General features: G+C 51.7%; 1 protein-coding gene across 3 annotated transcripts in view; it reads left to right on the top strand.

Annotated features, from left to right (window-relative positions):
* Positions 1-27,602, top strand: part of Bmp1 (bone morphogenetic protein 1) — a 46,037-nt gene that overhangs the window by 12,130 nt on the left and 6,305 nt on the right. The window contains exons 3-16 of one of the 3 annotated variants that reach the window (XM_041671055.1): positions 433-597; positions 785-902; positions 1,196-1,374; positions 1,763-1,868; positions 3,834-3,958; positions 4,456-4,571; positions 14,647-14,749; positions 16,473-16,589; positions 16,796-16,941; positions 17,053-17,248; positions 17,872-17,997; positions 18,667-18,827; positions 19,155-19,335; positions 23,119-23,244. In XM_041671055.1, coding sequence (XP_041526989.1) covers positions 433-597; positions 785-902; positions 1,196-1,374; positions 1,763-1,868; positions 3,834-3,958; positions 4,456-4,571; positions 14,647-14,749; positions 16,473-16,589; positions 16,796-16,941; positions 17,053-17,248; positions 17,872-17,997; positions 18,667-18,827; positions 19,155-19,335; positions 23,119-23,244 — 1,965 coding nt within the window. The other 2 variants (XM_041671071.1, XM_041671063.1) reach the window with 2 other exon arrangements.

Below are 27,602 nucleotides of genomic sequence, written 5' to 3'. Positions count from 1 at the left end.
AGGGTTTCTCTGTAGCTTTGGTGCCTGTCCCGGAACTAGCTCTTATAGACTAGGCTGGTCTCGAACTCCCAGAAATCCGCCTGCCTCTGCCTCCCGAGTGCTGGGATTAAAGGCGTGCGCCACCACCGCCGAAGTTTTTTTTTTTTTTTTTTTTGGTTTTTCTAGACAGGGTTTCTCTGTGGTTTTTGGAGCCTGTCCTGGAACTAGCTCTGTAGACCAGGCTGGCCTCGAACTCACAGAGATCTGCCTGCCTCTGCCTCCCGAGTGCTGGGATTAAAGGCGTGCGCCACCACCGCCCGGCTTTTTAACAAAACAGGCGAATGCAGATCATCCAGAATCTACAACTAACAGAATGGGTTCCATCGATTCTGCCTCCCCGACTCTTCCTGGCCCCTCATTTGCTACCACTGACTACTCTTTCCCCCTTCCCAGGAAACTCTTCAGCCCTGGGTGGTCAGAGCACTAGCGGGCAGCCGCAGAGGGAAACCAGGGGCAGATGGAGAGGCAGGCCTCGGAGCAGGCGGGCAGCGACATCCAGACCAGAGCGAGTGTGGCCCGATGGGGTCATTCCCTTTGTTATCGGAGGGAATTTCACTGGTGAGTGTGCCGCTGTGAGCAAGCCTGCACCTGACCTTGGCCTGGTTAACCTTTGGCCTGTCCACAGTATCCTGAGCTGGGCAGGCTGTGTGCCTGCAGAGCGGCTGTGACATTGTCTCAGCGGGTGGAAGTGCCTCCCAGCTCACTTGATTGACACCTTGACAGCCGGGCTTCTATCCTTCCGCAGGCAGCCAGAGGGCAGTCTTTCGGCAGGCCATGAGACACTGGGAGAAGCATACCTGTGTCACCTTCTTGGAGCGCACGGATGAGGACAGCTATATTGTATTCACGTATCGACCCTGCGGGTGAGCAGGAACCCCTGGACATTATACCCTTGGTGGTGATCCCCAGCCAGGTTCTGCCCCAGGCTCTCCTGCTGCCCTCAGCTGGGCCTGCCCACCCCCTCTTCCTGCTGTGGGCATCTCCCATTGATTTGGCTCTGACCCTGGCATACAGCCTGTGCATTGGGTGCTCAGGGACATCCCCACCCCCTCTGCACCCCTGCATACTCCCCCCCTCTCGGCAGCCTGGCCCGGCCCCTGAGTGGATGCACTCCCCCAGCTCGGGACCACCCCCCTGAGCTGGCCCCGCCCTCCAGGTGCTGCTCCTACGTGGGTCGCCGAGGTGGGGGCCCCCAGGCCATCTCCATCGGCAAGAACTGTGACAAGTTTGGAATCGTGGTCCATGAGCTGGGCCATGTGATTGGCTTCTGGCACGAGCACACGCGGCCCGACCGGGACCGCCATGTCTCTATTGTACGCGAGAACATACAGCCAGGTACACACACCCCAGGGGTTGTATTCCATCCTAGGGCTTATGGAGCTGCTTGGGGGTCTGGCCCAGGTCCTGGACAGAGGGGAAGCCAGCACTCCTGAGGAGAAGGCTGATGCAGCCAGCTTGTCCCTGGATATCACGACAGGCTTATGTCTTTACCTGTCTTTTGCTAGTTCTGTTCTTCACTCTGTCCTTCCTGCTTCCTGTCTGTGGTCTCCTGACCCTCCCCCTTCAGCAAGTTCTCCAGTCTCTTCTCCTGGAAAGGACTCCTCTATAGGCTGTCTCCTTTCCCCTCTGCATCCTCTGCGCCTTCAGATAGCCCCTCACAGGTACAGGGAGGACACAGGCCACTCCCTCCACCCCACCCCCACTTTTCTCACGTTCTTTGCAGGGCAGGAGTATAACTTCCTGAAGATGGAGGTTCAGGAAGTGGAGTCGCTGGGAGAGACCTATGACTTTGACAGTATCATGCATTATGCCCGGAACACGTTCTCCAGGTGAGAAATGGCCGGGGCCTTGCCCAAGGTAGCCCAAGCCTGCCTTCCGAAAGCCGTTCCCTTGCTGATCTGTCCTGCCCTGCCCTGTCCTCTGGGTGCCTGCAGCCCCTGTGGCTGTGGCTGTGGCTGCCTTAGTAACCCTTCCCATCAGTGCATCTGGCAGACCCCAGGCTTTGCCCATTGCTGTGTGAAGCAAAGGTTTGTGGCTGAGAAGACAGAAACCCTGAGTTCACAGGTCCTGCTGTGTGTGGTCTCCAAACTGTGCCAACCCAAAGGAGCCGAGCTTGTCTCTCATCTGCCACAAGCATACATTTCTTTCTCCTGTGATTCCCGGGGGTTCGCCTCTTTCTAATTGTCTTCCCCTCCCCATTTGTTTTTGTTTTGCAGTACTAGGGCTTGAACCCAGTCTTGTGCATACTAGGCAATTGTGTACCCCTGGCTTATATCTCCAGCCTTATTATTTATTTATTTATTAGTGATTTTGTTTTTATTTTATGTGCATTGGTGTTTCGCCTGCATGTGTGTCTGTCAGATCCCCTGGAACAGGAGTTACAGACAGTTGTGATCTGCAATGTGGGTGCTGGGAATTGTACCCCTGGCCCTCTGGAAGAGCAGTCAGTGCTCTTAACCACCGAGCCATCTCTCCAACCCCTAATTTTTATTTTTGAGAAGGGGTTTTACTAAGTTACCCAGACTGGTCTTGAATTCACTATGTGACCCAGGCAGAGTTCAAACTTAGAATTCTTTTTCTTTTCCTTACATTTATTAATTTGTGTGCATGTGTGAACACACGTGCCACACGGTACCTCGTGGAGGTCAGAGGACAACTTGCAGGAGTTCTCCTTCCTTCCACAACGTGGGTTCTGGGGGCCGAACTCCATTTAGCAGGCATGGTGGCAAGTGCCTACTCACTGAGCTGTCTCGCTGTCCTGCGGACAGGCTCTCTTGCCTCAGCCTCTCAAGTAGCCTATTACAGACTAGGACTGGCTTTGTCTGCTTTGTGGCTGGCTAATTTGAACGAAGCTTGGTCCTTACCTTGCACCGGCCTTACCTTGAACTGGCCCCCCTTGTCAGTTCACAAGAGACCTCCTTAACCAGTGCCTGATATGAGAAGACCCTCCTACAGGGCTGGGAGAAGCACCCCACTCCTCACACCCCTCCCTCGACTGCCCTTCTGGCACCCCTCTCCCTATCTGGGTGGTGGCCCTTCTCCCTTCTTCTCTGAGCTCCCCTAGACCCATTCTTCCTGCTCTGGGCCTGGGAATGGGGACCAGAGAAGAAAGTGAACTCATTCACCCCTCCACCCCCACAGACCCTGCTTCCATTTCCCATCATACCCACACCCCTTGCTGGGCCCTGCCCGTCTGGATGTGAGTCAGGGACCCTGGGGATGGGGAGAGCGGCTGTCTCCACTTTGTTCTGCTCCTCTGCTGTGGAAACACAGAGATGAGCAGGAAGGAGTTGGGAAATAGGAACGCTGTGCCCTGAGAGCTGGCCGGCCACTGTGGAAGCTGCCCGTCGGCCTCCGTCCAATCACAGCCATGTTAGAAGGCTAGAGTTGACTCTAGGAAGTCAAGAGAGAAGTTGACTGAGACTGAATCATCGTTTGAGGGCTGGAGGTGGGGGCTGGGTGGCGTTGCAGAGATGGCAAACAAGGGGCCAAAGCTCTCCCAGGGTTGCAAGTGGAAGCCAGTTTGAACATCAAGGGCCTAGGCCCTTGGTCCTCAAAGCATTTCTGGGGCTCCCCCCCAGCTCCTGTGGTATAGCTGCCACGGAAGAGGGTGGCTGCTGGTCAGTGGCCAGCTTAATGACAGGGTGAGACATCTCCACCCTTCCCTGACCCGGCCGAGGAATGTCTGGGCCCTGGCAGTGCCATGCCCTGTGGCTATAGATGATCACGCTACCCTTCTTCTTCACCCACCTTCCAGAAGACTCAGTTCCTCAGTCTCCTCATGTCCTTCTCAGGGGCATCTTCCTGGACACCATCGTTCCTAAGTACGAGGTGAATGGGGTGAAGCCTTCTATCGGCCAAAGGACCAGACTCAGCAAGGGGGACATCGCTCAGGCCCGGAAGCTCTACAAATGCCCAGGTCAGAGCAGGGAAGGGAGCGACCAGGAGGGATGGAGAGCAGAGTCCAAGGAAGGCCAGGGCCTAGGAACACCTAGAAAGTCACGGCTGTAAGTCTTCAGAGAAGAGTGTTGGGAAGGACAGACAAGAAGGAAGGACAATGTTAAGGACCAAACTGGAGCTCAGCTAGTAGGTGGTGGGAGGGCCTAGAAGAGGGAGGACGAGTAGGGGCAGCAACTAGCCTCTCTCCTGGACAGTGAGGAGGAGGTGAGGCCCACCAGAAGTGCTTGACCTGAACTCTGCAATCCATGTTGCCTTGACAACAGGGCATCTGGTTACCTGGCAGCACTCGACCAGGGATGTGGGATGGTTTATACTTGCATGTAAGGAGGAGGGGTACATCTTAAAGGGACATAACCCCTCTCATGTCTTCCTTATGGGATCTAGAGCTGAAGGGTGAGCCAGAGACGGGGGTCTGGTGCCTGCAGTCAGCAGCCTTGTCATTTTTTTGATTGACAGCCTGTGGCGAGACTCTCCAAGACAGCACGGGCAACTTCTCCTCCCCCGAGTTCCCCAATGGCTACTCTGCCCACATGCACTGTGTCTGGCGCATCTCGGTCACGCCTGGGGAGAAGGTAACTGTGATGGACCACCTGCCTGAGTCTTCCTTCCTCTATGGGGACCCCAAAAGTGGGAGAGCATCTCCCTCCAGGAGCCTCAGCCCAGGGGCTTCTGAACCAAGGGTGACCTGTCTGGTCACTGGCATGAATGCGTTAAGTATGCAATGAGGGAGGCTCCACACCAGTTCCGGCTTCGCTTTGTCCCCCTCCTCCCTGACGAGCCTACGTCTGTGCTCACCTGAAGGTTGTGTTGCTATGTACAGTTGCCATGTAGTTCTCTCGTGGTTGTTCAGCTCTTCTTGAGTGCTTTTTAAAGTGCTTGTCACATGACTCCTCTTTTAATTTTCATGGCTACCCTAAGTCTTCATTTTGCAGAGGAGGAAACAGTTCACAGGAAGATGAATTAAGTAGCTTGTCCCAGGTCATACGTACAGTTAACAAGGATAGGGTAAGATGTGAACCCTTCCTAGAGCTGGGTTCAGTCCCAGCCTTTCCCGGGATGCCCTGGGTGGCCTTGGGCGAACCACTCAGGCCCAGCCCTGGGCTTTCTCCTCGGTGTCGTGAGAGTTGGAGTCAGGGATTTCCAAAGGGCCCTTCTCAATGCTCACAGGCTGTGGTCCTGAGAATGGTTCAGAGCAAAGCAGATGTCTCCAGCCCTGCTTCTGGTCACAGCTGTTCTTCCTGCCCTTACTGTCTGGGACCCTCAGGTCCTGTCTCTGTCTGCTGTCTGCAGGGTCGAACCAAAGGCATCCGAGAGCTTGCCTAGTGCACTACCCCACTGCATGATTTGAATACCTGAGGTGACAAGAGCTTGGGACTTTCCTTACTATTCTGTTCTGTTCTCTTGCCAACTCTTTTGTTTGTTTTTCAAGATAGGGTTTCTCTGTGTAACAGCTCTGGCTATCCAGGGACTCATTCTGTAGACCAGGCTGGTCTCGAACTCATAGAAATCCGCCTGCCTCTGCCTCCCAAGTGCTGGGATTAAAGGCGTGTGCCACCACTGCCCAGCTCTTGACAGCTCTTAAAGCCACAAAGTCTCCTGGAGAAAGGGGGAGCTTCCATCCCTGAAAACCCTCAGGACTTCTTAAGATCAGTTCATTGTAACTCACCTCCTGTTTCCCAGACAGCCCTCCAATGCAGGAAGTCCACTCTCCCTTTTTAAAAATGACATTCCACGCATGGGTATGTGTGCCTGTGCATGCAGGTGCCCGAGGGGCCAGAGGCGTCAGATTCTCTTGGAACTGAAGTTGGGAGCTGTCTGATGAGGGTGCTGGGAACCAAACTTGGGTCCCCTGCAAGAGCAGAGACACAAATTCAGCCTCTCTTCTGACTTCTTAGACACACGCGTGGGCTTGTCACATAGCGTCTTGCCTTCTCAGCCAACCCTGGACCTTTTGCGCTCCTCATATTTTTATCGTTCCCAAGAGTGAGCTGGTACATAATTGGAATTTTTCAATAATCCCATAATTGGAACATGGTGTTTGATTTGGTGTTACTGTTTTTTCATGGAGCCTTCCAGCACTTTGTGCAAGAGGGTTTAGAATCAAGGGTCCCACTGTCCAGCGGGACACTAACTGGTAGCCTCTCACCTCTGCCCTTGCCCATTGGATAGCTCTGCCATCTGAGACTCTGTCCTGAGCTTTATTCAGAATGTGGATCAGAAAACAGAACAAAGTGGGTCTAAGATCTCCCTCCAAACTGCCGTCGACCCTAAGCTGTAGGTTTCCACCAAGTCTTGATGTCCAGCTGATGTCCAGCTACAGGCCACTGCCTGATGGCGATACGTACTCCCCAGGAACCTCTGTGGTCTTTCCCTAGCATAGGAACCTATCCGGCAGTGATGGAAACAGAGCTGGAATGTGTTACCCAATCACACCCGCTGTCCCGACAGTTGGGAACAATCCCTTCAGAAAGGAGGAGAAATGTCCTCAGTAATGGGGCCTTGTTTCTGTGCACCGTACCCCACCCCACCCCACCCCGCATCCCTAAGCACTTCTTTCCTAAGTAGCCGCAGACTGTCTCTTTAATTAACGGATTGGCGTTCAGCTCTACGGTTTGCAGTTCCCAGAATCTGCTCCTGACCCCCTCTCCACAGGCACACACACGCGGATACACACATACGCCCCTGAAACTTGAGAACGCTTTTGCTGTGAGCTGATCGCACTCACATCTGCGAGTTATTTGACTGACCTCTGATGTCATCTGGGAAAGCCTAGAGACGAACGTCACCTTAGGAGCGCCTTCCTCTCCCGTCTGTCTGATTGGGCAGCGGCTTTCCTTTGCTTTCCAGATGAGGTGTGATTTTGTTTTTGCAGCTTGAAGATCATGCTTTCGTGTGACAGATTCTTATTGAGAATTTGGTAATTGTGTTATCTCTCTCTTAGTTGGCAGACCGCCATCTTCCCTCAAAAGCAATCTCGTCCCTTGTTCTTCTCATTCCAAATCTCAAAATTGCAAGCCTTTCTGCTATTTTTCAATAGCCTGGCCCTGGCTGCCTCCCCAAGGGTCTCTCCTACTCCAGTCCTTGGAAATTTGGAAATCTTATCCACAAGTATGAATAATAATAATAATAATAATAATAATAATAATAATAATAACTAACAGTTATCAAGCTTATGATTAGTCGAGCATGTGTTCAATGATTTCTGTCTGTTATGTTTTTTTTTGGTTTGGTTTTTCGAGACAGGGCTTCTTTGTACCTTTGGAGCCTGTTCTGGAACTAGCTCTTGTAGACTAGGCTGGCCCCGAACTCACAGAGATCCACCTGCCTCTGCCTCCCGAGTGCTGGGATTAAAGGCCTGTGCCACTACCGCCCAGCATTGTTATGGTTTGTGTGTGTGTGTGTGTGTGTGTGTGTGTGTGTATGTGTGATGGGAATCAAACCCAGGGTTAGCTAGATAAAGGCTTTACTGAACTGTAATCCCCGACCTGGATTGTGCTTTTTAATTAGCATGATGGCATTTAGTCTTGGTACTAACATGGTCCCTGTTTTGCTTATGAGAAAGAGAACTTAGAAAAGTTAATACCTGGTCCAAGGTCACATAGAGGCTGGATTTGGATACACTGGTCTGTGATTGCACTGCTGCTCTGTTCTGAGGCCCCGTTGCAGCATCTCAACAACTCTGGCACTCTGCAGGGAAGTGTCGATGCACAAAAGAGCCTGGTCCTTGAGCAGCAGTCAGGGTACAGCATGGCTTTCTTTCGGGGTCAGGAGTGGGACCCAGTCATCAGGAGTGAGGCCAGGGGGCCTGGATCAGCTTCCTCCCCAGCAATTTCTGACTGCATGGGCCGGCTCTAGTCTCTCGAGTGGTCACGGGGCCCTGGTCCTCCCCGAGCTGTAAGCCCTCCATAATTTCCAAGAGACCTTCATCCCCTTTCAGAACCCTGCTCAGAGCTCCAGGGCAAGCAGTGGATCCAACATAGAAGATATAAATGTACCAGTGCATGGTTGTAGAAATGCGTCAATTACAAAATGGTGAATCCAGCCTGGCTCTGTGGCGCTCGCCTTTGATCCCAGCACTGGGAGGCAGAGGCAGGCAGATCTCTACATAGTGAGTTTCAGGACAGCCAGGACTACATTGTAAGACCTTGTCTGAAAACAAAACAACAACAACAAAAAACAAGATGGCACCCTGGGGACGTGACCCGGAGGCTGCTGCTTTCATTATAATCACCATTTTCTCTTACTCTTGATCTGTGTCTCACATTACAGTTGTAACCTTGGGCCCTAGATTTGTTGTTAGAACAATTTTTTAAAATATTTTATTTATTTATTATGTGTACAATATTCTGTCTGTGTGTCTGCCGGCAGGCCAGAAGAGGGCATCAGATCGCATTTCAGATGGTTGTGAGCCACCATGTGGTTGCTGGGAATTGAACTCAGGACCTTTGGAAGAGCAGGCAATGCTCTTAACCACTGAGCCATCTCTCCAGCCCTTGTTAGAACAGTTTTATGCCAAGCAATGAATCAGGCATGTGGCGTGTGTAGTCTCTTGATGCCCGTAGACATCTTCAAGCTTGTCACTGTCACCTCTACTGTGTAGATGAGAGAATTGAGGCTCTGGCGTGTAAATGTGTCCCAGGAGTTCTAAACTGTGTGACTCCTAAGTCTCCTTTCAACAGCAGCCCTTAAATAAAGGCCCTGCCTGAGCGGATGGACTTTGCTATCAAATCTGGCTGCTGGGTGGTGCTCCTCTAGTGCTGAGCTCATGGCCACAAGTGTGGATGACAGTCCCGTCTTGGCATGTCATGGGTATGTTATCTTTGAGAAAGAGCTGCTTCAAGAGCTAGGAGGTGGTGACGCACGCCTTTAATCCCAGCACTCGAGAGGCAGAAGCAGGTGGATCTCTGTGAGTTTGACGTCACCCTGGTCTACAGAGCAAGTTCTAGGACAGCTAGAGCTGTTACACAGAAAAACCATGACTCAAAAAACAAAATGAAACAAAAACAAAACCACAAAAAAGCCCAAGTGCCTGTCAATGCTCATGAACTTAGCAGCTGGCCTGGGTACTTGGCGGTGTTTCCCAAGTAATGAAGCAGTCTGTGTCTTTGTTTTCCTACCTGCAAAATGGGCCCAGTGATTTGTGGGTTTATATGAGGATTGAAGGAACTCATTCAGAAAGAGCTTAAGCCGTGCAAACGCGTAGAGACATCTCAACAAAGGTTGTGGTTGTCTTCTCTATATTCCCAGTGGCTTGCTGGGTAAGTGCTAGTCGGTTTCCCCGATCCCCTGCTTTTCTCTCTCTACTTCCAGGATTCTGATCTGGACCACTTCATATTTCATAATGTCTTAAACAGCTTATTATGGCTGCACAGGACTAGAATCCCACCTACTTGGAAGTCAGAGGCGTGAAGCTTTTAAGTTCAAGGCATGTCTGGGTAACTTGATGAGACCTTGTCTCAAGATTTAAAAAAAAAAAACCCTGCAAGAAGGGCTAGCAATGTGCAGTTAAGTGATAGGGTGCTTGCTTAGCGTGTGCGCGGCACGGGATTCAATCAGTCCCCGGTACTGCGGAGACTCAAGTAAACTGATTCTAAAAGTGAAGTCCAGGCTTGCTGTCTGCCTTCCTTGCACCAGATGGTGATGTAAGCTTTACTCATCTCATTTCCCCTAAGCCCCGGGTGGCAGATCCTATGACCTACTCACAGATAAGGAAAATAGTCCCAAGGAATTCAGTGACGTGTCTAAGATTGTGAGGTTAGGCCACCTTGAAGCCAGTGAGTGGTCTTAGGCGTGACGTGGTTAATGGCCTCATGCAGCTCCTCCCCAAGAAAGTTCTTCCCTGAGATCACCCCATGTGTGAGGGGCCCTCTTCACAGATGGCCACACAGTACCTTACTTAGCCCCAAATGTCTCCAGTGCAGTCACTGAGACCCTGTCGGATCTGTAGACAAATATCCGGAGGCCTAAGGAGCTAAAGGCCCCAGGTCCTCAGCCGGGAAATAGCAGAGCTGGCCAGATTTCCTTTGGCAAAGGGCAGTGCCCCTGCCACCAGGGCACAGCTGTGTCCACATGACAGAAGTTAGTACAACTCTTAATTAGGTACCTCTGCTCTCAATATAGCCACTGCTGTGCCTTCCTCGAGGATGCTACTGACCACCAACACAGGTCTCTCGGCCCTGCCCCCCAAATCAGGTGACCTCTGTCTGTCCAGCCCCTTGGGAGGTCTTGGGTGGCCCCCCTGGGGTTCTGCCCTCTGGGTGTGGTGACCTTAGAGCCTGAGGGGAAGTAGATGTTTGTTCTTATTCCAGCTGCTGAGCAGAAAGAAAGACTGGCAGCCCAGGGGGCCGTCTGCATGAGGGGCAGACCGGGCGCTGCGCCTCAGCTTTCCTCATCCCTTCCTCCATCTGGCATTCCGCGAAGGATATTTTTGTCATTCGTTAGATATATAAAAATAACATGTGCGTGATATAAAATGCCTGAACAGTCCATAAACACAATGTAAAAAAAATGAATATTCTCCTCCTTAATCTTTTAAATCCCACTTTTCAACAAGGACTGAGCACGAGAAATGCTTTGATGTGTGTGTCTATGTGACACACATAAAGCCAAAGGGACTCATGTTCACATAATGGGTTTCTGCAGCTCGCCTTGCGCTTCGCAGTAAATCCTGTCCTTGCTTTGGGTCAGCTTGTTTTTTTACGGCAACTTTCCCTCAGTCTGCTTTCTCTCTCTCTCTCTCTCTCTCTCTCTCTCTCTCTCTCTCTCTCATTCTCGGAGATAAGATTTCTCTGTGTAGCCCTGGCTGTCCTGGAACTCGCTCTGTCAACCAAGCAGACCTCGAACTCAGAGATCCACCTGCCTCTGCCTCCCAAGTGCTGGGACTAAAGACCTGCGCCACCCCCACCCCCAGCTGTCTTCATTTCTCTTCATGTAATTTTTCAACTACCTCTTGCAGGACTCTAGTGAAGGACAGTTGATGTTAAGTTTTCATTATTACCCAAGATGCTTCAGTAGACATCTTTCTTTATACTTCCGTCTTTATACACTTAGGCAAGTCTGCCTGAAGAATCCTAAGAACAAAACCGTATTTGAGAGATAGTTTTAAGTACCTACTAAGTGCCACCTGTGCAGATTTTGTGCCACAAATGAGGTTCCTGACTGTATGGGTTTGCGTTTCCATGTTGGAGGAGAATCAGAAAGTCCCCAGGAACAGGAGATGGTGATGCATGCCGGGGAGCCATCAGAAAGGAGAGTGACTCACGTAGGGTTTTCAGGCTTTATTCCTGGCAGGCATTTGGGGCAAAAACCAACAGGAAGTGAGGGAGCTCCTGCAGGCTTCTGGCGAGAGCTTCCAGCTGTACGCACAAAGGTCCTGAGGTAGGCGTGGTGTGTTTGAGGATGAGCGTGGTCTACGTGGCTGGAGCCTCGTAAGGAGGAACGGTGGGAGACAGGGTCAGAGGTAGCAGATGAGATGGAGAAAGAGCCTTTCCAAGTGAGGACGGCAGAGTTTATTCTGAGTTATGCATCGGTGGTGTGTATTAAAGGATTCTGAGCAGAGGTGGTACGATCAGATTTACATAGTGCTGTGCTTCAGGCAGGGCAAAGCCAAGAGCAAGGACCTTGGAACTAATTTCAGACAAAAAGCTGATGGTGGGACTAGGATGGGCGGATGATCAGAAGTGGCTGGAAGACAGAGGAAGAGGTAAGAGCTTAGGGATGATAGGCAGACTTAGCCTTGCAGCGCCAAGGCCCCAGTGGGTAGGTAGCATGGCATCTCAAATGTCACAGGCACACACACAGGCAGGTATGGCTGTCCATAGACAGAAGAAAGTGATCTGGACGTGACCAGCTTGTAGTTTTTAGGTGAGAACAGTGAGCTGGAAGAGGAGTATGAGTGGGGAGTTCACACCATGGCGCTTGAGTGCGAGGAAGTGCTGGTGCCGGCTGGCTGTGGATCCGCTTTGAAGGCTACCTTGCCAGCCCTTAGCTGCTTCCTCTATGGGAGGATTTGGTCATTTTTCTAAACGGGATGAGTTGGGTGGAGGGGCTTGTGCTTTCAAAACTGAGCCAGGTGAATGGATCTCTGTGAGCCTTGTCTACACAGGGAGTTCCAGACCAACTTGCGGTGGGGGGGAACGTGACACTGTGGCTCCATGGGAAGAGTTAGAATGCATTTGCAGCTTCACCCTTGGAAAGTGCTGACGTTAGTAATGATGACAGCAACAGCTTTCCATAATAATGACGAGTAATGAGCGCAACATAGAATTCACTTTTCAAAAATACAGTCTCATTCAGATACATCTCCGGTCACTACGAGTGATGAAACTCGCATGAATTCAGTAAGAAAGAAAAGCGGGGAGTGTGGACGAAGGAGCGTGGTAAGGAGGAGTCGTAGAAATGCCTAGAGTCCCAAGACGTTGAAGGTCACAGTGAGGACGTTGCTGGTCGCAGAGAGAACCGCTGGCAGCAGTGTGAGCTTGGAAAATTGGACTGCAGAGATGGGGCCCTAGGAGCGGAGATTGTGAAAGGGACACGTGCTTATTAGTGAGCATAGGGCATTATGTGCTGGGGTGTGGCTCAGAGGGATAAAGAGAACCAGACAGACGGTGTCCTGGAACCGAGAGGTCAGGGAAAAGGACTGACGAGGTGGTGGCTACAAATCACCCGGAAGGGCTGGCAAGATGACTTGCCCCCCAAGTCTGTCAACTTGAGTCTGATGCTTAGAACCCACATGATGACGTGAGAGAGGCGGTTTTCTGAAAGTTGTCCTCTGACCTCCATGTGACTGTACATACACACACTAAGTAAATAAACAAAAAGCATCCACACCCTGCACTGACAAAGCTGGCTTGGGAGAATGTCCAGGAAGCAGGCACCTGTTGACAGCGATACAGACATTGGATGCTGGTGCCTGCTGTGGAATCTGTCTCATTCTAACCTTGCCATCAGCATCTAGCTCCCCACCAGCGCCTTGTTCCTTCTTTAGCACAGAAACCCACTAGCTGAGTGTTCGCCATACATACCCTACAGGTTGTATCAAACCTGACCCTGGAACTTTGACAGCACAGCAGACTTGGGGATCCTTCTAGACTTTTCCAAGCAAGTAGATTCTCTTAAGCCTCTGCCTTTTCTTTTCTTTTCTTTTTTCTTCAAAACAAGGTTTCTCAGAAGTTAGAGAGCCTGTCCTGGAACTCGCTCTGCAGACCAGACTGGCCTTGAACTCACAGAGCTCTGCCTGCCTCTGCCTCCTGAGTGCTGGGATTAAAGGAGTGCGCCACCACCACCCTGTAAGCCTCTGCTTTTAAAAAGCCACTGGTCTGGGGGACTGGAGAGATATAGCCCAGTGGTTAAGAGCATATGCTGCTTTTGCAGAGGATCCAAGTTTGATTCCCATCACCTACATGGGGTGACTTACAGCCACCTGTAACTCTGGTTCCAGAGGCTCATGCTTTCTTCTGGCCTCTGGTACATGTACATATATTCAGTCACAAAATGACACATATGTACCAAGGTAAATAAGAAAACATTTTTTTTTTTATAAGAAAACATTTTTAAGACAGTGTCTCACTGGGTGGTGGTGGTGTGCATCTATAATTCCAGTACTTGGGAGGCAAAGGCAGACAGAGCTCTGTGAATTCAAGGCCAGCCTGGTCTACAGAATGAATTCCAGGACAGTCAGAGAAAGAGCAGAGCTGTCTCGATCCCTCCTTCCCCACAAAAGAAGAGCGTCTCTCTATGTAGTTAGTCCTGGCTGTCCTAGAACTCATTCTGTAGACCAGACTGGTCTCAGGCTCACAGAGATTTTTCTGCCTCTGCCCCCCTCCCAGTTCTGGAACTAAAGGAGTATGCCACTACACTGCTTCTAAAGTAAAATCTTTTTTTAAAATTCTCAATCATGGTTATGGAGCATTGAGACTTACCAAGGGGCTGTGTCAGGTGTCAAGTCAGTACGGCAGTGTGATCCTTTCTGCCTCCAGGGAATACTGTGGTGTCAGAGGCTGTCCCGTGAGCTGGGTGACGTCAGGGAGGTTGTATGGTTGGCCTTAGGACTTAGCAGGAAATATAGGCTGATTCAAACCCAGGTCCTTGGGCTAGAGGTTACACTTTTTTCTGCACAATCTTTTTCATACACTTGCCATCTCATTCATAAACTCCCTGAGGGCAGAGACATAACATTAAATCTTTCCATGAGAGGGACCTGTAACCTGATAACTACTCCCTGTAGATACCGTGCCTCTTCCCAGAATCAGGGCCCAGGGAGTTTGTATGATTAGTGTCTTAGCTTCCTTCCTGGCCCCCTTCTTTCCCGTCTCAGACCTCCCCCCCCATTCTGGGCAGTTCTTAGCCCTGCCATCTTCCATTGTAAGGACATCGTGGTTTATACTGATGGTGAGGGAACCTGACTGGTTATTTAACCCAGGACAATAGCCCTGTACTGGTGTGGAGAGTGCAGGCAGTGAAAGCCATGCCCTCTCCTGGGTGTTTGCCATGGGACCAGTAGACAGCTGTTTGCAGTTAGACTGATGAGGGCTGCTTGGGAACAATGCTGACCGTGGCCGGTGACGGTTACCTGTCACTCCCGCCAGGGGCAGGTCCAGAGTGGGAGCAATGTAACCTTCTCTCCTCACCCCTTCTCTCTTTCCCTAGATAATCCTGAACTTCACGTCCATGGACCTGTACCGTAGCCGCCTGTGCTGGTATGACTATGTGGAGGTGCGTGACGGCTTCTGGAGGAAGGCGCCCCTCCGAGGTAAAGGGCACTAACCCTCAGCCTCCTCAGCACCCTGGTTCCTTGTTGGAACCTTCTGTGGCCCAATACCCTAAGGAGGGTGGGGGGTGACATCCTGATACGAGACAAACTACAGGCTCTGGTGTAGTTTGTCCTGGCTTGTTCCGTCACTAACTAGTGCAACAGTGGCTGACTTCTGTTTGTGGTCCAGACTTCCAGTTCTTACTACGGACTTTTGAGCTTCCAGCCGAAGATGCTATTAAAGGTTGGGGAGTCCCAGGAGCACACAGAGATGTCTGTTTTGCACATTCCCATAGCTCCAGGCTCACACCCTCACTGGGATTTCCTTGATCTAAGGACTTTAAACCTAGTAGGGCAGGCCCTTGACTCGCTTTGATAACTATAGGTTTGGAAGAGTTGCCTGACTCTCTTTGGACAAATACTTTGTCGCTAATAGTGTGTGTGCATGAAGTGAGATAAAGGGGGTCAAGGCCACAGGACAAATCTAGGCATAGTAGTGCCATACTTCCAACTTTGGGGAGGCCAAGGCAGAAGGATCCTGAGTTTGAGGATAGCCTGGGCTACATAGTAAGACTCTATCTTAATAACAACAACAACAAAAGCAGCCCTGGACAAAGAAGCAGCTTTGTGGCCATAGAATTAAAGCAAAAAGGACATCTGCACCGAGCCTGAGGTGTTGTGTGACGCTGTTCATTGCTCATCTGCACATAGTCTGACGTGATTCAGGGCTCCTCATCCTCAGCATCTTTGCCCCATAGTCTGTGGGGAAGCAGGCAGCTGTGGCCAGACAGTCATTTCTTCACTTCTATTGCTGATCTTCCAGTAGACCTGTCAGTTATCCAAAGCAGCTGACATTGCAGCATTCCCTCTGCAGTGGATTAGGTCTCCCAGGGTACACTCTCTTTCTCGGAACTGACATTTCTAGGCAAGCCCCTACCTCTTGGCCCTTGCTGAAAGTTGAAAACCACTCAGTCTTATTCGGAGCACACAAATCATGCCCAGTCAACTCTTGACTCCAAGGATCCCACAGATGATCAGCCTCACCGTTTGTGTTGATTCTTTGTGAGTTTCATTCAAACAGGATTGCTTTCTGCCCCTGTGCCCAGATTTGGGGGTTCGGGGTTCTGTAGGCATCCCCCGAAATTGACCCTGTGGCGGATGCAGGGAAGAGCGTTCAGTAAATTCAGTAACAGTATAGGCAGAGAAAGCTGTATCTATTGTTTGTTTGCGTGGAGATCTCATGAAGACCAGTCATGATGGGAATGTGCTTTTAAAACGGGTCAATAAAACTTTGCTCCCAGGACTTTGGAGGCTGAGACCGAAAGTTCAGGGCTTGGGCCTGGAGTGTAACTCATGTGATAGGGTGCTTCCTAAAGTGCACAAAACCATGGGTTCAGTCTCTTGTGCTTAGAATCTTAGTACTGGGGAGACTGAGGCCTTGAACCAAAAGTTCAAGGCCAGCCTGGGCTATATTGTTTGCTTTTAGAAAACAACAACAACAACAACAAACCCTCCCCAAAACAGCGACCCCCTCCCCCAAATCAGTACAACACATATGTCATTCAATCTTGTCCTGTCCCTTAAGGGGTTTCTGGCCCTTCTGGTGGTCTTGGGAACATGCCCAGTAAGGTGGCTGCAGACTGGAGCCCTGGGCATCCTGGGAAGTTGGGGCTTATATGGAGAGACCTGGGACTCAGGAGTCATCTGTTTCTACCGTCTGCAGGCCGGTTCTGTGGGGGCAAACTCCCTGAGCCCATTGTGTCCACTGACAGCCGCCTCTGGGTGGAATTCCGAAGCAGCAGCAACTGGGTTGGAAAAGGCTTCTTTGCCGTCTACGAAGGTACTGAGAGAGGGGAGGGGGGCCTTGCATGGGGGCCTTGGATATTCTAGTGCCGCTCCCTCCTGTTGCCTCCAGGGTCCCTGCTATGGGTACTCCAGCAGGGTCAGCAGGGTGGGCAATGGGGAACTGGCTACGTGGGAAGAGCGGGGAAGGGGCACCTAGGCAGGGCCGAGCATACTGACCACCATTATCCCATGTTCCCAAAGCCATCTGCGGTGGGGATGTGAAAAAGGACAATGGCCATATCCAGTCGCCTAACTACCCAGACGATTACCGGCCCAGCAAAGTCTGCATCTGGCGGATCCAGGTGTCTGAGGGCTTCCACGTGGGCCTCACGTTCCAGTCCTTTGAGGTAGCTGCAGACCTTTCAATGCCTACATTGGTCTCTAGGACAGTCAACATCTCTGGGGGGTAGGGATCCTGGAAACCTGCTCCTTACCCTGACAGAGCCCCTGCCTCCTAGATTGAACGTCATGACAGCTGTGCCTATGACTACCTGGAAGTACGCGACGGGCACAGTGAGAGCAGCAACCTCATCGGGCGCTACTGTGGCTACGAGAAGCCCGAGGACATCAAAAGCACGTCTAGCCGGCTCTGGCTCAAGTTCGTCTCCGACGGGTCCATTAACAAAGCTGGCTTTGCAGTCAACTTTTTCAAAGGTGCTCTCCCTGCTGTCCTGCCCCCCTTCTGTGGCCTCTCATTCCCTCTTTATTCGGCATTCATTTAATGTGAAGACCCCATGAGAGATGCAAACACAGGGACACCGAGGTCGTGATATTAAAGCATTGTGGGTAAATAGTAGCAAAGGTCAATCCTGTCGATGCTGAACTACGGAGGCTTGGGGAGAGAGCAAGAGAGAGAAGGGTTTTTTGTTTGTTTGTTTGTTTGTTTGTTTTCCCACCAATGTGATCTACGGCAGACTGCTTCCACAAGCCTCAGTACTTTACCTATACGGTGGGTACCACAGCTGCCTCCATATTAGGTATTTCATAGTGAATGAAGGAGAAATGAGAGGACAGTGCTTGGATGAGCACTGGTATTTAGGAGCTGATGGTAGCTGCCAGCCAGCCTGAACGCTTGGAAGCTGTTGTAGGATATATCCTATGGGTTCTCAGCCACCGTGGGGACTTGGGGATAGCTCAGAGCTGAACGAACAAGTGAGGTTTTCAGGGGGCTTTCCCCTGCAGTGTGGGGTAGGTTCACAGGAATCCCGAGACTCTGGCTTGAAGAAGGAGGAACCAAGTCGGGCCCGTGGTTTGTGACATCGCTTTCTTCTTCATAGAGGTGGATGAGTGCTCTCGGCCCAACCGCGGGGGCTGTGAGCAGAGGTGCCTGAACACCCTGGGCAGCTACAAGTGCAGCTGTGACCCCGGGTATGAGCTGGCCCCAGACAAGCGTCGATGCGAGGGTGAGTGCCCGACTCTGTCCCTGGGCCGCTGATTTCTTTCCTGTTCCTTCCGGTCGGTCCATCTCATTCCAGACAAGCTGGAGACATTCATTCCCTAGTCCCATTCCCAGCCATGGATGAGAAAGCCGTCCTGCATGTCAGCCTGGGCAGAACAGACTGGCAGAGTGTGATATATACTGGCATTAGGGGGTTTTATTCTGACTCCTTTGTTAATACTGATCTTGACCTGGTGATGGATGTCACCACCCTCCCTAGGGTCACGATCCACAGTTTGGAAGCCACTGTTTTTCAGAGTCTCAGCCTGCATGTTAGTGGCAGTCCTTCAGGGCAACAGCTTCAGATCAGACTGGTTTTACTACCTTTGAACAGCCTGTCTCTGTGTCTCCCAGGACTGCCACATATACACGTTCCCCAGGTCTCTCCGTGTCCCCTCCCAGAAGATTCCTTGCCCATTTTCCAGAAGAGGTGGTAGAAATGACCATATATGCAGCCCACCTGCTCTTAAACTTTGGACTCACCTCCAAAGATCTCCACCTACTGTCCCATGACCCCAGGTTGTGAGACCTACAAACCCTCATCTCCCCCTGACTAGTGTCCAGCCTAGGACTCAGACCTCTTCCCTAGAGTGGGGACTCCTGGTGGATGATGCCACCTTCCTTGTCCCTCCAGCTGCCTGTGGTGGATTCCTCACCAAGCTCAATGGCTCCATCACCAGCCCCGGTTGGCCCAAAGAATACCCTCCCAACAAAAACTGCATCTGGCAATTGGTGGCCCCCACCCAGTACCGTATCTCCCTACAATTTGACTTCTTCGAGACTGAGGGCAATGACGTAAGTGTCTCTGGAGCCAAGGTGGGTAGGAAGGTTGGGGCATTGACACAGTGCTTATCTTTTACCATTGGGAGGGAATCGGAGAGAATCAGGCTCTGAGAACAGAGAAGAGACTACCCAATAGGTGGAAGCTCCGTGGGTTAATAGGCCCGGAGTTGGAAGCTTGTGGAATGCGGAAGTGCTTGGGGCCAACTGTCCCAGGGCTCCACCATGCCTGGAGCAGCATTTGATGGGGGACCAGCTGCTTAGCCTGACAGTTTGCCTGGAAGGGAGTCATCAGGAGAGAGGCTTCCTGAAGGAGACAGCCAGAGCTGGACTTTCCGGCAGGTTTGCAAGTACGACTTTGTGGAGGTGCGCAGCGGACTCACAGCGGACTCTAAGCTGCATGGCAAGTTCTGTGGCTCCGAGAAGCCGGAGGTCATCACTTCCCAATACAACAACATGCGTGTGGAGTTCAAGTCTGACAATACTGTGTCCAAAAAGGGCTTCAAGGCCCACTTCTTCTCAGGTAACCCTGGATTCCTTGGTCTCTAACCCCATCTCCCATCCAAAGAGGGGGCTCCCCTGCCCTCCCTGGTCTCCTAGCCCTGCCCCCTGCTTCCCTCCGGTCAGCCCCTGGGGCATCTGGATATCTTTACTGGGAAGCCCTTAAAACCTTAGTTGTGCCAGGCCTAGGGAGGGGCAGAGCATTTTAGTGCAGAAATGAAAAAGCCTGCGAGCCAAGGCCTGAAAGGGGAGGTCCTAGGACAGGGAGTTCAGTTGCTTAAGAACAGAGTTGCCTGGGAATAGAGAAGAGGAGGGTGTTTGCCTTGGACTGTGTGGGGCAGTTCATCTGGCAGCAGCTGGACTTCTAATCAGACCCCGCCTGGCCCACTGGGTTCATGCCAGGCCTTCTCAAATGTGGAATCGCCTCCACCCTCCAGTACCAAAGCTGCCCACTCCCCTGCCATGGAAGGCTTGGCTTGGTCTGTTCCTTAGCTTCATCTGACCCTTTTTAAGTCCCTCTCTGGGTGGTCCAATCCCCAGCTTTTCCAGGCTGGACCTCTGGGGTCTGGAGAGACCTCTCCCCTGCTTTAGGAATCCCTAAGTCTTTGACCCTGGGTTAGTGTGAGGCCAGGAACGAGGGCCCAGACCCAGCAGTGAATGTGAGAATTCTCTGCTGCACAGTGTGGAGAGAGCAGGACGTTGGTATGCTGGCTGGAGCAGGTGGCTTGTGGAGGGGTGGCTTAGGGACCTTCACCCCGACTTCTCCTGGTGGAGTGGCTGTAGGGTGGGCAGGAAGCAGGAAACCCATGATTTTGTCCATGCTGCCTCCCTTCTCCCCTCCTTACCCAGGGTCCTGCATCCTTCAGCCCCCTATGCGGCTGCCCCGCACCCTTGCCTGTCCCACCTGGATGCCATGCACCTGTCCCCGTGCACTGGTTCCCTGCTTGGCACTGCCAGCTGCCCCGCTCTGCTTAATGTGCTCTGTTGAGCTATCGCCCCCAACCCCCTGACTCCCTGCTTGCTGGGCCCCTCTGTGTAACACCGAGCCCCTCCTTCCCTAGGCCCACCTAGAACATAGGCGCTTTCCCGAGGCTGAGGGGATATAATACCTGCCGGGGTGGGCTTCTCAGAGACCATTACCTGCTTACTCTTGTCTGTCTCTGCCCTTCTGTTGCTCCAGTCTTGGAAAGGATGGGGGCAATATTCATGTCTGTCTGGAGTTATTGCCTTGTCTCCCTATCCCCAACATAAGACTCAGCACTGTCCAAGATACGTTTACATGCCTGTACACATGCTCACACCATATGCAGACACACGTGCACACACGCATGCACATACATACATTGCCCCTTGCACAAGAAACCTGCAGAGGACCCTCATGGATGGGCATCAGAGTTCAGCCTCAGGGCCTGGGGCATGTGACTCTGGCCCCCAGGAGGGGGCTGTGTGGACTTTTGAGACACCCATCGAGGAGACCCTAAGACAAGAAGGAGAAGCAAGAGCCTGAAGACCTTCGGTCTGACCCCCAGCACCTCCGGGGCATTTGGGCACTGTAGGGTGAGTGCCATCTCCTTGTTGGGGTCTGTGCCACCTCCCCTGCCCTGACCCCCTGTCTACTCTTCAGTGTGCCAGAGTCCCCTCCCAGATATTAAGGCAGCCATCCACAGAACCCACATTCCCTCACTCGTGTCTTTAGTTACTCACCCATCCACCCATTGACTTTAATTTTACCTCACCTGTGTTCCAGGCACTGGACTAGGCAATTGGGGAGCGCATATGAAGAAGGCATGAGGGTCCAAACATGCTAGGGAAACTGTGGCTTCCTTCGTGAGTCGTGCCGCCTGGAGCTCCTAGCAGAGCCCCAAGAGAGGCGCCCCCTACTCCTGCACTCACGGTATTTCTCACAGGCACATGGCAGCTTCCTTGGTCAGGTTCTGCTCTCCAGAGGAGGCTCTGGGGAGAGGCTCATCAACTCTGCCTCTTAGCCCTATGCTTCTGTGGACTCTTGATGGGTCTAGCTCAGCTGAGCATAGGTGGGAGGAGCAGGGCCTTCTGCGAGTCAATGCGGCTGCCCTCAAGCTCCTCCCCTCAGGCTAGAGTAGGAACAGTGTCCACTTGTCACAGACCTGCCTGGTCAGTGACATGCCAGCAGCCATCTTTCCACGTCATGGTTCATCTCTGGTGTAACTGGCATCCACACATCTGTCCTGACCGCCTGCTTCTATGACAGACACACCACCTTAGAACAATGGTGTGGCCTGCATAAGCCCGTGACTGTGTGCATCTTTGTAAGTGTGTGTGTGTGTGTGTGTGTGTGTGTGCATGTGTGCATGCCTGTCAGCATGTGAGGAGCTCTATGTGTAAATGCCCATACGATGGGCATGAGCACCTCTGCATGGATGTGTATCTGCATCCGCATTAGGTCTCATGACCCCATGCATGCACGTTTGTCTGTCTCCTGCCTATGTGTTTCTGTCTGCATATGCTTACATACACACACACACACACACACACGGAAGGAGGTCACGTGGGTCTTGTGGGTGCCCCCATCCCCAGATGGGCGAGCAGGTTGTATGTGTGTGACTATAACTCTGTGTCCGAGTCTTCATGCTCTACTGTAGGTGTTTGCCTATGTGTGTGAGATGCAGGATGTGTGCCCCTGTTTATCTGTGGTCCCATGTTTGTACAGCAGTTCTTCCACGCGCAGGGTTGCGTGGGGAGCCCGTGTTTACGTGTGTGCCCGTGTCTCACACACTGTCTGCAGCTGTCAAAATGAGGGTGAGCAGAGCTCTCACGCAGCCCTTTCCCCAGCTCCCCTCTACCCACAGCTCCGAGTTTCTCTTCCCCAGTACGCACACCTTAGAGTTGTGTGATCCCTGCAGCACCCCCCTTGCCACAGGCTCAGTCTTGTCCCCTGTTGCTGTGCCTCTTGCTAACCCAGCCGTAGTGACATGGCCGTCCTGCATGCGGGTCTGCCTGCCCCCCTGCCCCACTCTGCCCTGCCCACCTGTCTGGAGACCCTGGGTCTACTTGTCATTGATCTCCCTCCCTGGTTCCCACCCGCCACCCCCACTCCTCGGCCCCCTTTCTCCTTCTCTCTCTCTCATTTCAGAAAAGAGGCCAGCTCTGCAGCCCCCTCGGGGACGCCCCCACCAGCTCAAATACCGAGTGCAGAAAAGAAACCGGACCCCCCAATGAGGCCTGCCAGGCCCCCAGACCCTTCATTACTCAGGAAGCTCACCTCGGACGGAGTGGGCTGGGGGCTTTGGAGCCCACCCACTCCCTGCCTCCACTCTGCCATTCCAGCCGCCTCCTTTGGCTGGACAGAACTGGTGCTCTCCTCTTCCCCTGCCCCCTTCAGCAGACAGGGGAACCTTCCCTGCCCCCTCCCATTTTGATGGTGTCTGTGACATTTCCTGTTGTGAAGTAAAAGAGGGACCCCTGCGTCCTGCTCCTTTCTCTTGCAGTCTGCTTGTCCCTGTGTCTGTTTTTCCACTTGTCCGTCTGTCCAGTAAGCAGGTAATGGTAGAGGTTCCCATGCTGGTTAGTTCCAGACCCCAGCCCTCCCGCCACCTACTTCTGCCCACTTCTGCCTTCTCTGCCCAAAAGCAGAGGCCCACTCAGCTGCCTCCACTGATGCGGCGGAGGCGAGAACTCCATCATCACCCTGACCTCCCACGCCACTCCCGCCCCTCTTGCGCACTCCCCTCCCACAGGAGGAAGCCCCTGCCAGGCCTCCCACGTCCCCTGGGGTGACCAGATCTCAGCCCACACAGACCCATTGCTCTTCTCCGCATCCTTACAGACAAGGACGAGTGCTCCAAGGACAACGGTGGCTGCCAGCAAGACTGCGTGAACACGTTCGGCAGCTATGAGTGTCAGTGTCGAAGCGGCTTTGTCCTTCATGACAACAAACATGACTGCAAGGAAGGTAAGACCCGCGCAGAGGGTGAGGAAGATGGAGAGGGTGACCAGAGCATGTCAGGTACCTCACACTGCCCTGCCCAGAGACCTCCGCATGCAGACAGCTCCATCCCGAGGAATGGAAGGCCAGCACCGCCTACCTGGTGTGTGGGCCACTCTCTCTTACTGTGGTAGCCAGGACATCTGCACAGGTGCTCTCCCCTTGCCCACACCAGGAGAGGAGTCCACAGATGCCGAAGGTCCATTTCTGGGCTCTTAGGACCTGCATCCAAGCCTTTCTGTTTGTTACAGCCTCCTCAGGCACAGAACAGAAAGGAGAGCTGCTAAGCGCACACACAGACTCTGAAGCTAGGTTGCCTGGCCTGAATCTGTCACTTGGTCATGTGCCCTTGAGTGACTGCTTACTCTCTCAGTGCCTGGATTATTCCCATGTAAAATGAAGATCCTAGGTGCTGGGAAGTGATGGAGTAGTCCCAGTGACCACAGTTGAGTGCATTGCCATTATGGGCCATACCTCACCCTGGAGACTCTCAGGGCAGGGCTGCTACTGTTTCTGACACTAAAGTCCCACAAAGACATGTGAAGCACCCCTAAACCAACACTCAAAATCCAGGCTGTTCTAAAAATCTAAAACTTTTTGAATACCATCATGATATTGCAGTAGGAAACTCTACCTCTGACCTCATGTGATTGGCTGTAGTCAAAACACAGGCATGGTAAAAATATTATGAAAGATTACCTTCAGGGACTGGTAAGATGGCTCAGCCTGAGTCCCTTCCTATAACCTGTGTAAAGGTGGAAGGAGAGCTCCAACTCCACAGATGTCCACACGCATCCACACACATCATAATATTCCGATATGTATATATCTATATATAATAAATTTAAATTTTTTAAAAGATTTACTTTATTTTTTAATTGTGTGTGTGTGTTTGCACATGAGTGCAGTTACCAGTGGAGGCCAGAAGAGGGCATTGGATTCCCCTGAAGCTGGAAACTTGATGTGGGTGCTGGGCACTTATATTTAGTTCTTTGAAAGGGTGGTAAGTGTTTTGAATCGCTGAGCCAACTCTCCAGCCCCAAATTTTACAAATTTAAAAAATACTTCCAGGCTTTGTTCATAGGGTATATATGAAACATGAATGAATTTAGCTGACAAGGGTTCCATCCTTACAGCTCACTACCTACATTCCTACATTGCAAACACTTCTGGTCCCAAGCGTTTTGGATGAGGGATGCTCAGTTCTCCCAACACTCATAGCTTCCAGTGCCTCTTTGGACACGTCACAACGCTGTTCCAGCTCATTCATTCTGTGTCCTGTGCCTGCCTGAGCACCACAGTCCCCACAGCCAGACAGGCCTGCCTCTGCCACTGCATGTTTGTGTGACCTGCGGGAATTACTTAACCCCTCTAAACTTGTTTCCTCATTCATGACACAACAAACAAAACCCTGCTCTTTAGAGCATCAAGCTTTATTGCTATTATTCTGTGCCCTGAGAGTGTCCCTCACAAATGACTCCTCGCGATCATTAAGTGAACAACCCAACTATAAATAAATAAGCAGAATTAGGACTGAAGCACCCGACAGTGAGCTGCGTGGCATCGGGAGCTTCCGTCAACCACCGAGGGTGCCCCCGTCGGGAGCATCTGACTCACTGAGCACCCACTGCCTTTAATTTGCAGAAGCCAGTCCTGTGGTTTTCTAAACCACATGCCTTTTCTACAGTTTAAGTGGAAAGGGATGGTGGCGTGCTCATCAGCTCCCTTCTGTTGTGCACTTAGAAACACTCCGTGCCCCTCGCTTGGAGGTGGGCTGATGGGCTTGGAGGATCTGATTCTGTTTAGTGTTCTTTGAGGGAATGTACACAGCGATGGCACCCAGCCTGAGAAGAGATGTGGGGTACAGGAGAGGCAGAGCTGGGAGCCAGTGCGGAGGTTGGGCGGGCAGAAGCTGCAGGTGAGGGAAGTTGACAGCCCACACCTGAGCAGCAGAGAAGCAGGTGAGACACCTGCTTAGTTTAGAGGACTCAAGAGCTAGGTGAACCTTAGCTCTAGTCTCGGGGTGTGGCCTATGTCTGCCTGTCTTTTTACCCTCCACAACCCCACCACACTCTGAACTGCTTTCTGTATTAGCTTTGTAACACCCAAAAAACTATCTGAAGAAAATAACTTAAAGAGGAGAAATTTTTGCCCGGTGGTGGTGATGCACACCTTTAAGCACTCCAGAGGCAAAGGCAGGTGGATCTCTGTGAGTTCGAGGTCAGCCTGGTCTATAGTACGAGTTCCAGGACTTCCAAAACTACACAAAGAAACCCTGTCTCAAAAACAAAACAAAACAAAACAAAAAAGGGGGGGGGTGAATTTTATCTTGGCTTATGCAGGGTTTGGTCCATGGTCACTGGACTCCTTCACTTTGAACTTAAGGCATGGCCAACCTCATGTCAGAGTTCATGATGGAGCCACAAGCAAACCTGCCCAGCTTATGATGACAGGAGGGGGTGGGGGCAGAGAGGCAAAGAAAGGCAGCCGTGATCAGGGACAAGAAATACCCTTCAAGGACTAGTGAGGTGCTCTTCTTCCAACTTGACTTCACCTCCAGGAGTTTGTTGGTACCCAAGCATGAACGCATTCGTGGATTCACCTATTGAGATCCAGTGACATTCCAGAAGCTGTCTTGCTCCACTGGGGACATCTCTTGAGTGTCTAAGGGACATTTTAGATCTATATCATACACTTGTCTTTAAGGGTCCTGTTACCGTCTGATCATGAATAGTGGCCACTGGTTTTTGTTTAGTTTTGAGACAGCGTTTCACACCATAGTCCAGGCCAGCCTTGTCCTGAGCTTGTAGCAGTGATCATCAGCTTTTACATGGTGTTTGGGAGGCCTTGCTCGGTGTGGGAGTCGGGTTACTGTAGGTAGAGGAGGCATAGGTGATGAGAATTCGGTGGTAGCCCGATGTGTGGAAGATCATCTTGGAAGAAAAAGCAAGAGAAAGAACCAAGGTTAGAGGGCCTCCTGAGTTGGGGAGGGTGACTTTAGGAGCTCATGGGCTCCAGAGCTGGGGGAGAGTGGCCATGAATCCTCCTTGGTGGAAGTGTCCCCTGGCTATTGGCAGCAGTGAACACCAGCTTCAAAAGGACAGTCCATTTTTACAGGGAGGCAGGGCAACTTCTCATAGGCCCCAGGATCAGAGGGAAGGAGAGGCAAGGAGGGTTCACATCTGAGGGCCTCATTCTTCAGGACTCAGAAGGGAGATGGGTCTGCTGCCGGGAGGGAAGGCTGTTGAGACAGTAGCTTGAGGAGGAGGCTGAAGTTTGGAACGGTTGCCGATAGGTGGAGGTGGTGAGCCGCAAAGGAATGAGGGTCTAAGGATCCGGGTCCTGGTGAAGCAGGACCCCACAAATGGACTTTCTGTTTACTTATTTTGTGTGTGTACAAGTGTGTGTGTGTCGGGGAGGGCACATGTGGAAACCACAGTTGACATCAGGTGTCTTCCCTCAACCATTCCTCAGCATAGGTTTTGAGACAGGGTCTTTCACTGGACCTGGGGCCTGTGGCTTGGCTGGACTAGATGGCCAGCAGGCTCCGGGGATCCTCCTGGCTTACCAGTGCTGGGATTTTAGGTGTGTGGTACCACACCTGGAGTTCATGGGTGCTGGGGACTGGACTCTCACATTTGTGTGGCACTTTATTTATTTGTTTGATTTTTTTTTTGTTTTGTTTTTGTTTTTTCAAGACAAGGTTTCTCTGTGTAGACTTGGCTCTCCTGGAACTCACTCTGTAGACCAGGCTGGCCTCGACCTCAGAGATCTGCCTGCCTCTGTCACCTGAATTTTGGGATTAAAGGTGCCACCCCTGCCTGGCTGGCAAGCATTTTATTGGTTGAGCCATCTCTCTAGAATCCTCTCCTTGTTTGCTTGCTTTGTATTGGGGATGAGTTTAGAGCCTTACACACCCCAGGTAAGTGTTCTGCTACAGAGCTACATCCCAGATCTCTTTTTACTTTTTATTTTGAGGGGAGGTTTCACTAAATTGCTAGCTGAACTTGGATCCTCCTACCTAGGCCTCCCTTGTAGCTGGAATTACAGCAAATGCACCCAGGCCCAGATGAATGTGGTTTCTAAGGTAGAAGGGTAGGATGTCAGGTGACCAGACATGTCATCCAGCTGCAGAGGGGAGCCAACTGATACTCTGGAGGAAGACAGACCTCTGGGTGGTGGATCCATTATTTTAATTCAACCAACCTCCTTCTGAAATACAGTTAATCCTATGGGCAAACATTGTACCATTTTATATGAGACTTGAGCATTGTGGATTTTGGCAGTTGTGAGGGGTTCTAGATCAAATCCCTTGAAGATACGTA

Source organism: Microtus oregoni, unplaced genomic scaffold, assembly GCF_018167655.1.
Source record: "Microtus oregoni isolate MIOR12 unplaced genomic scaffold, Mior012 000001F_ref0000356, whole genome shotgun sequence".
NCBI classification, from domain to species: Eukaryota; Metazoa; Chordata; class Mammalia; order Rodentia; family Cricetidae; genus Microtus; species Microtus oregoni.
This window is presented reverse-complemented; position numbering and strand designations above follow the sequence as displayed.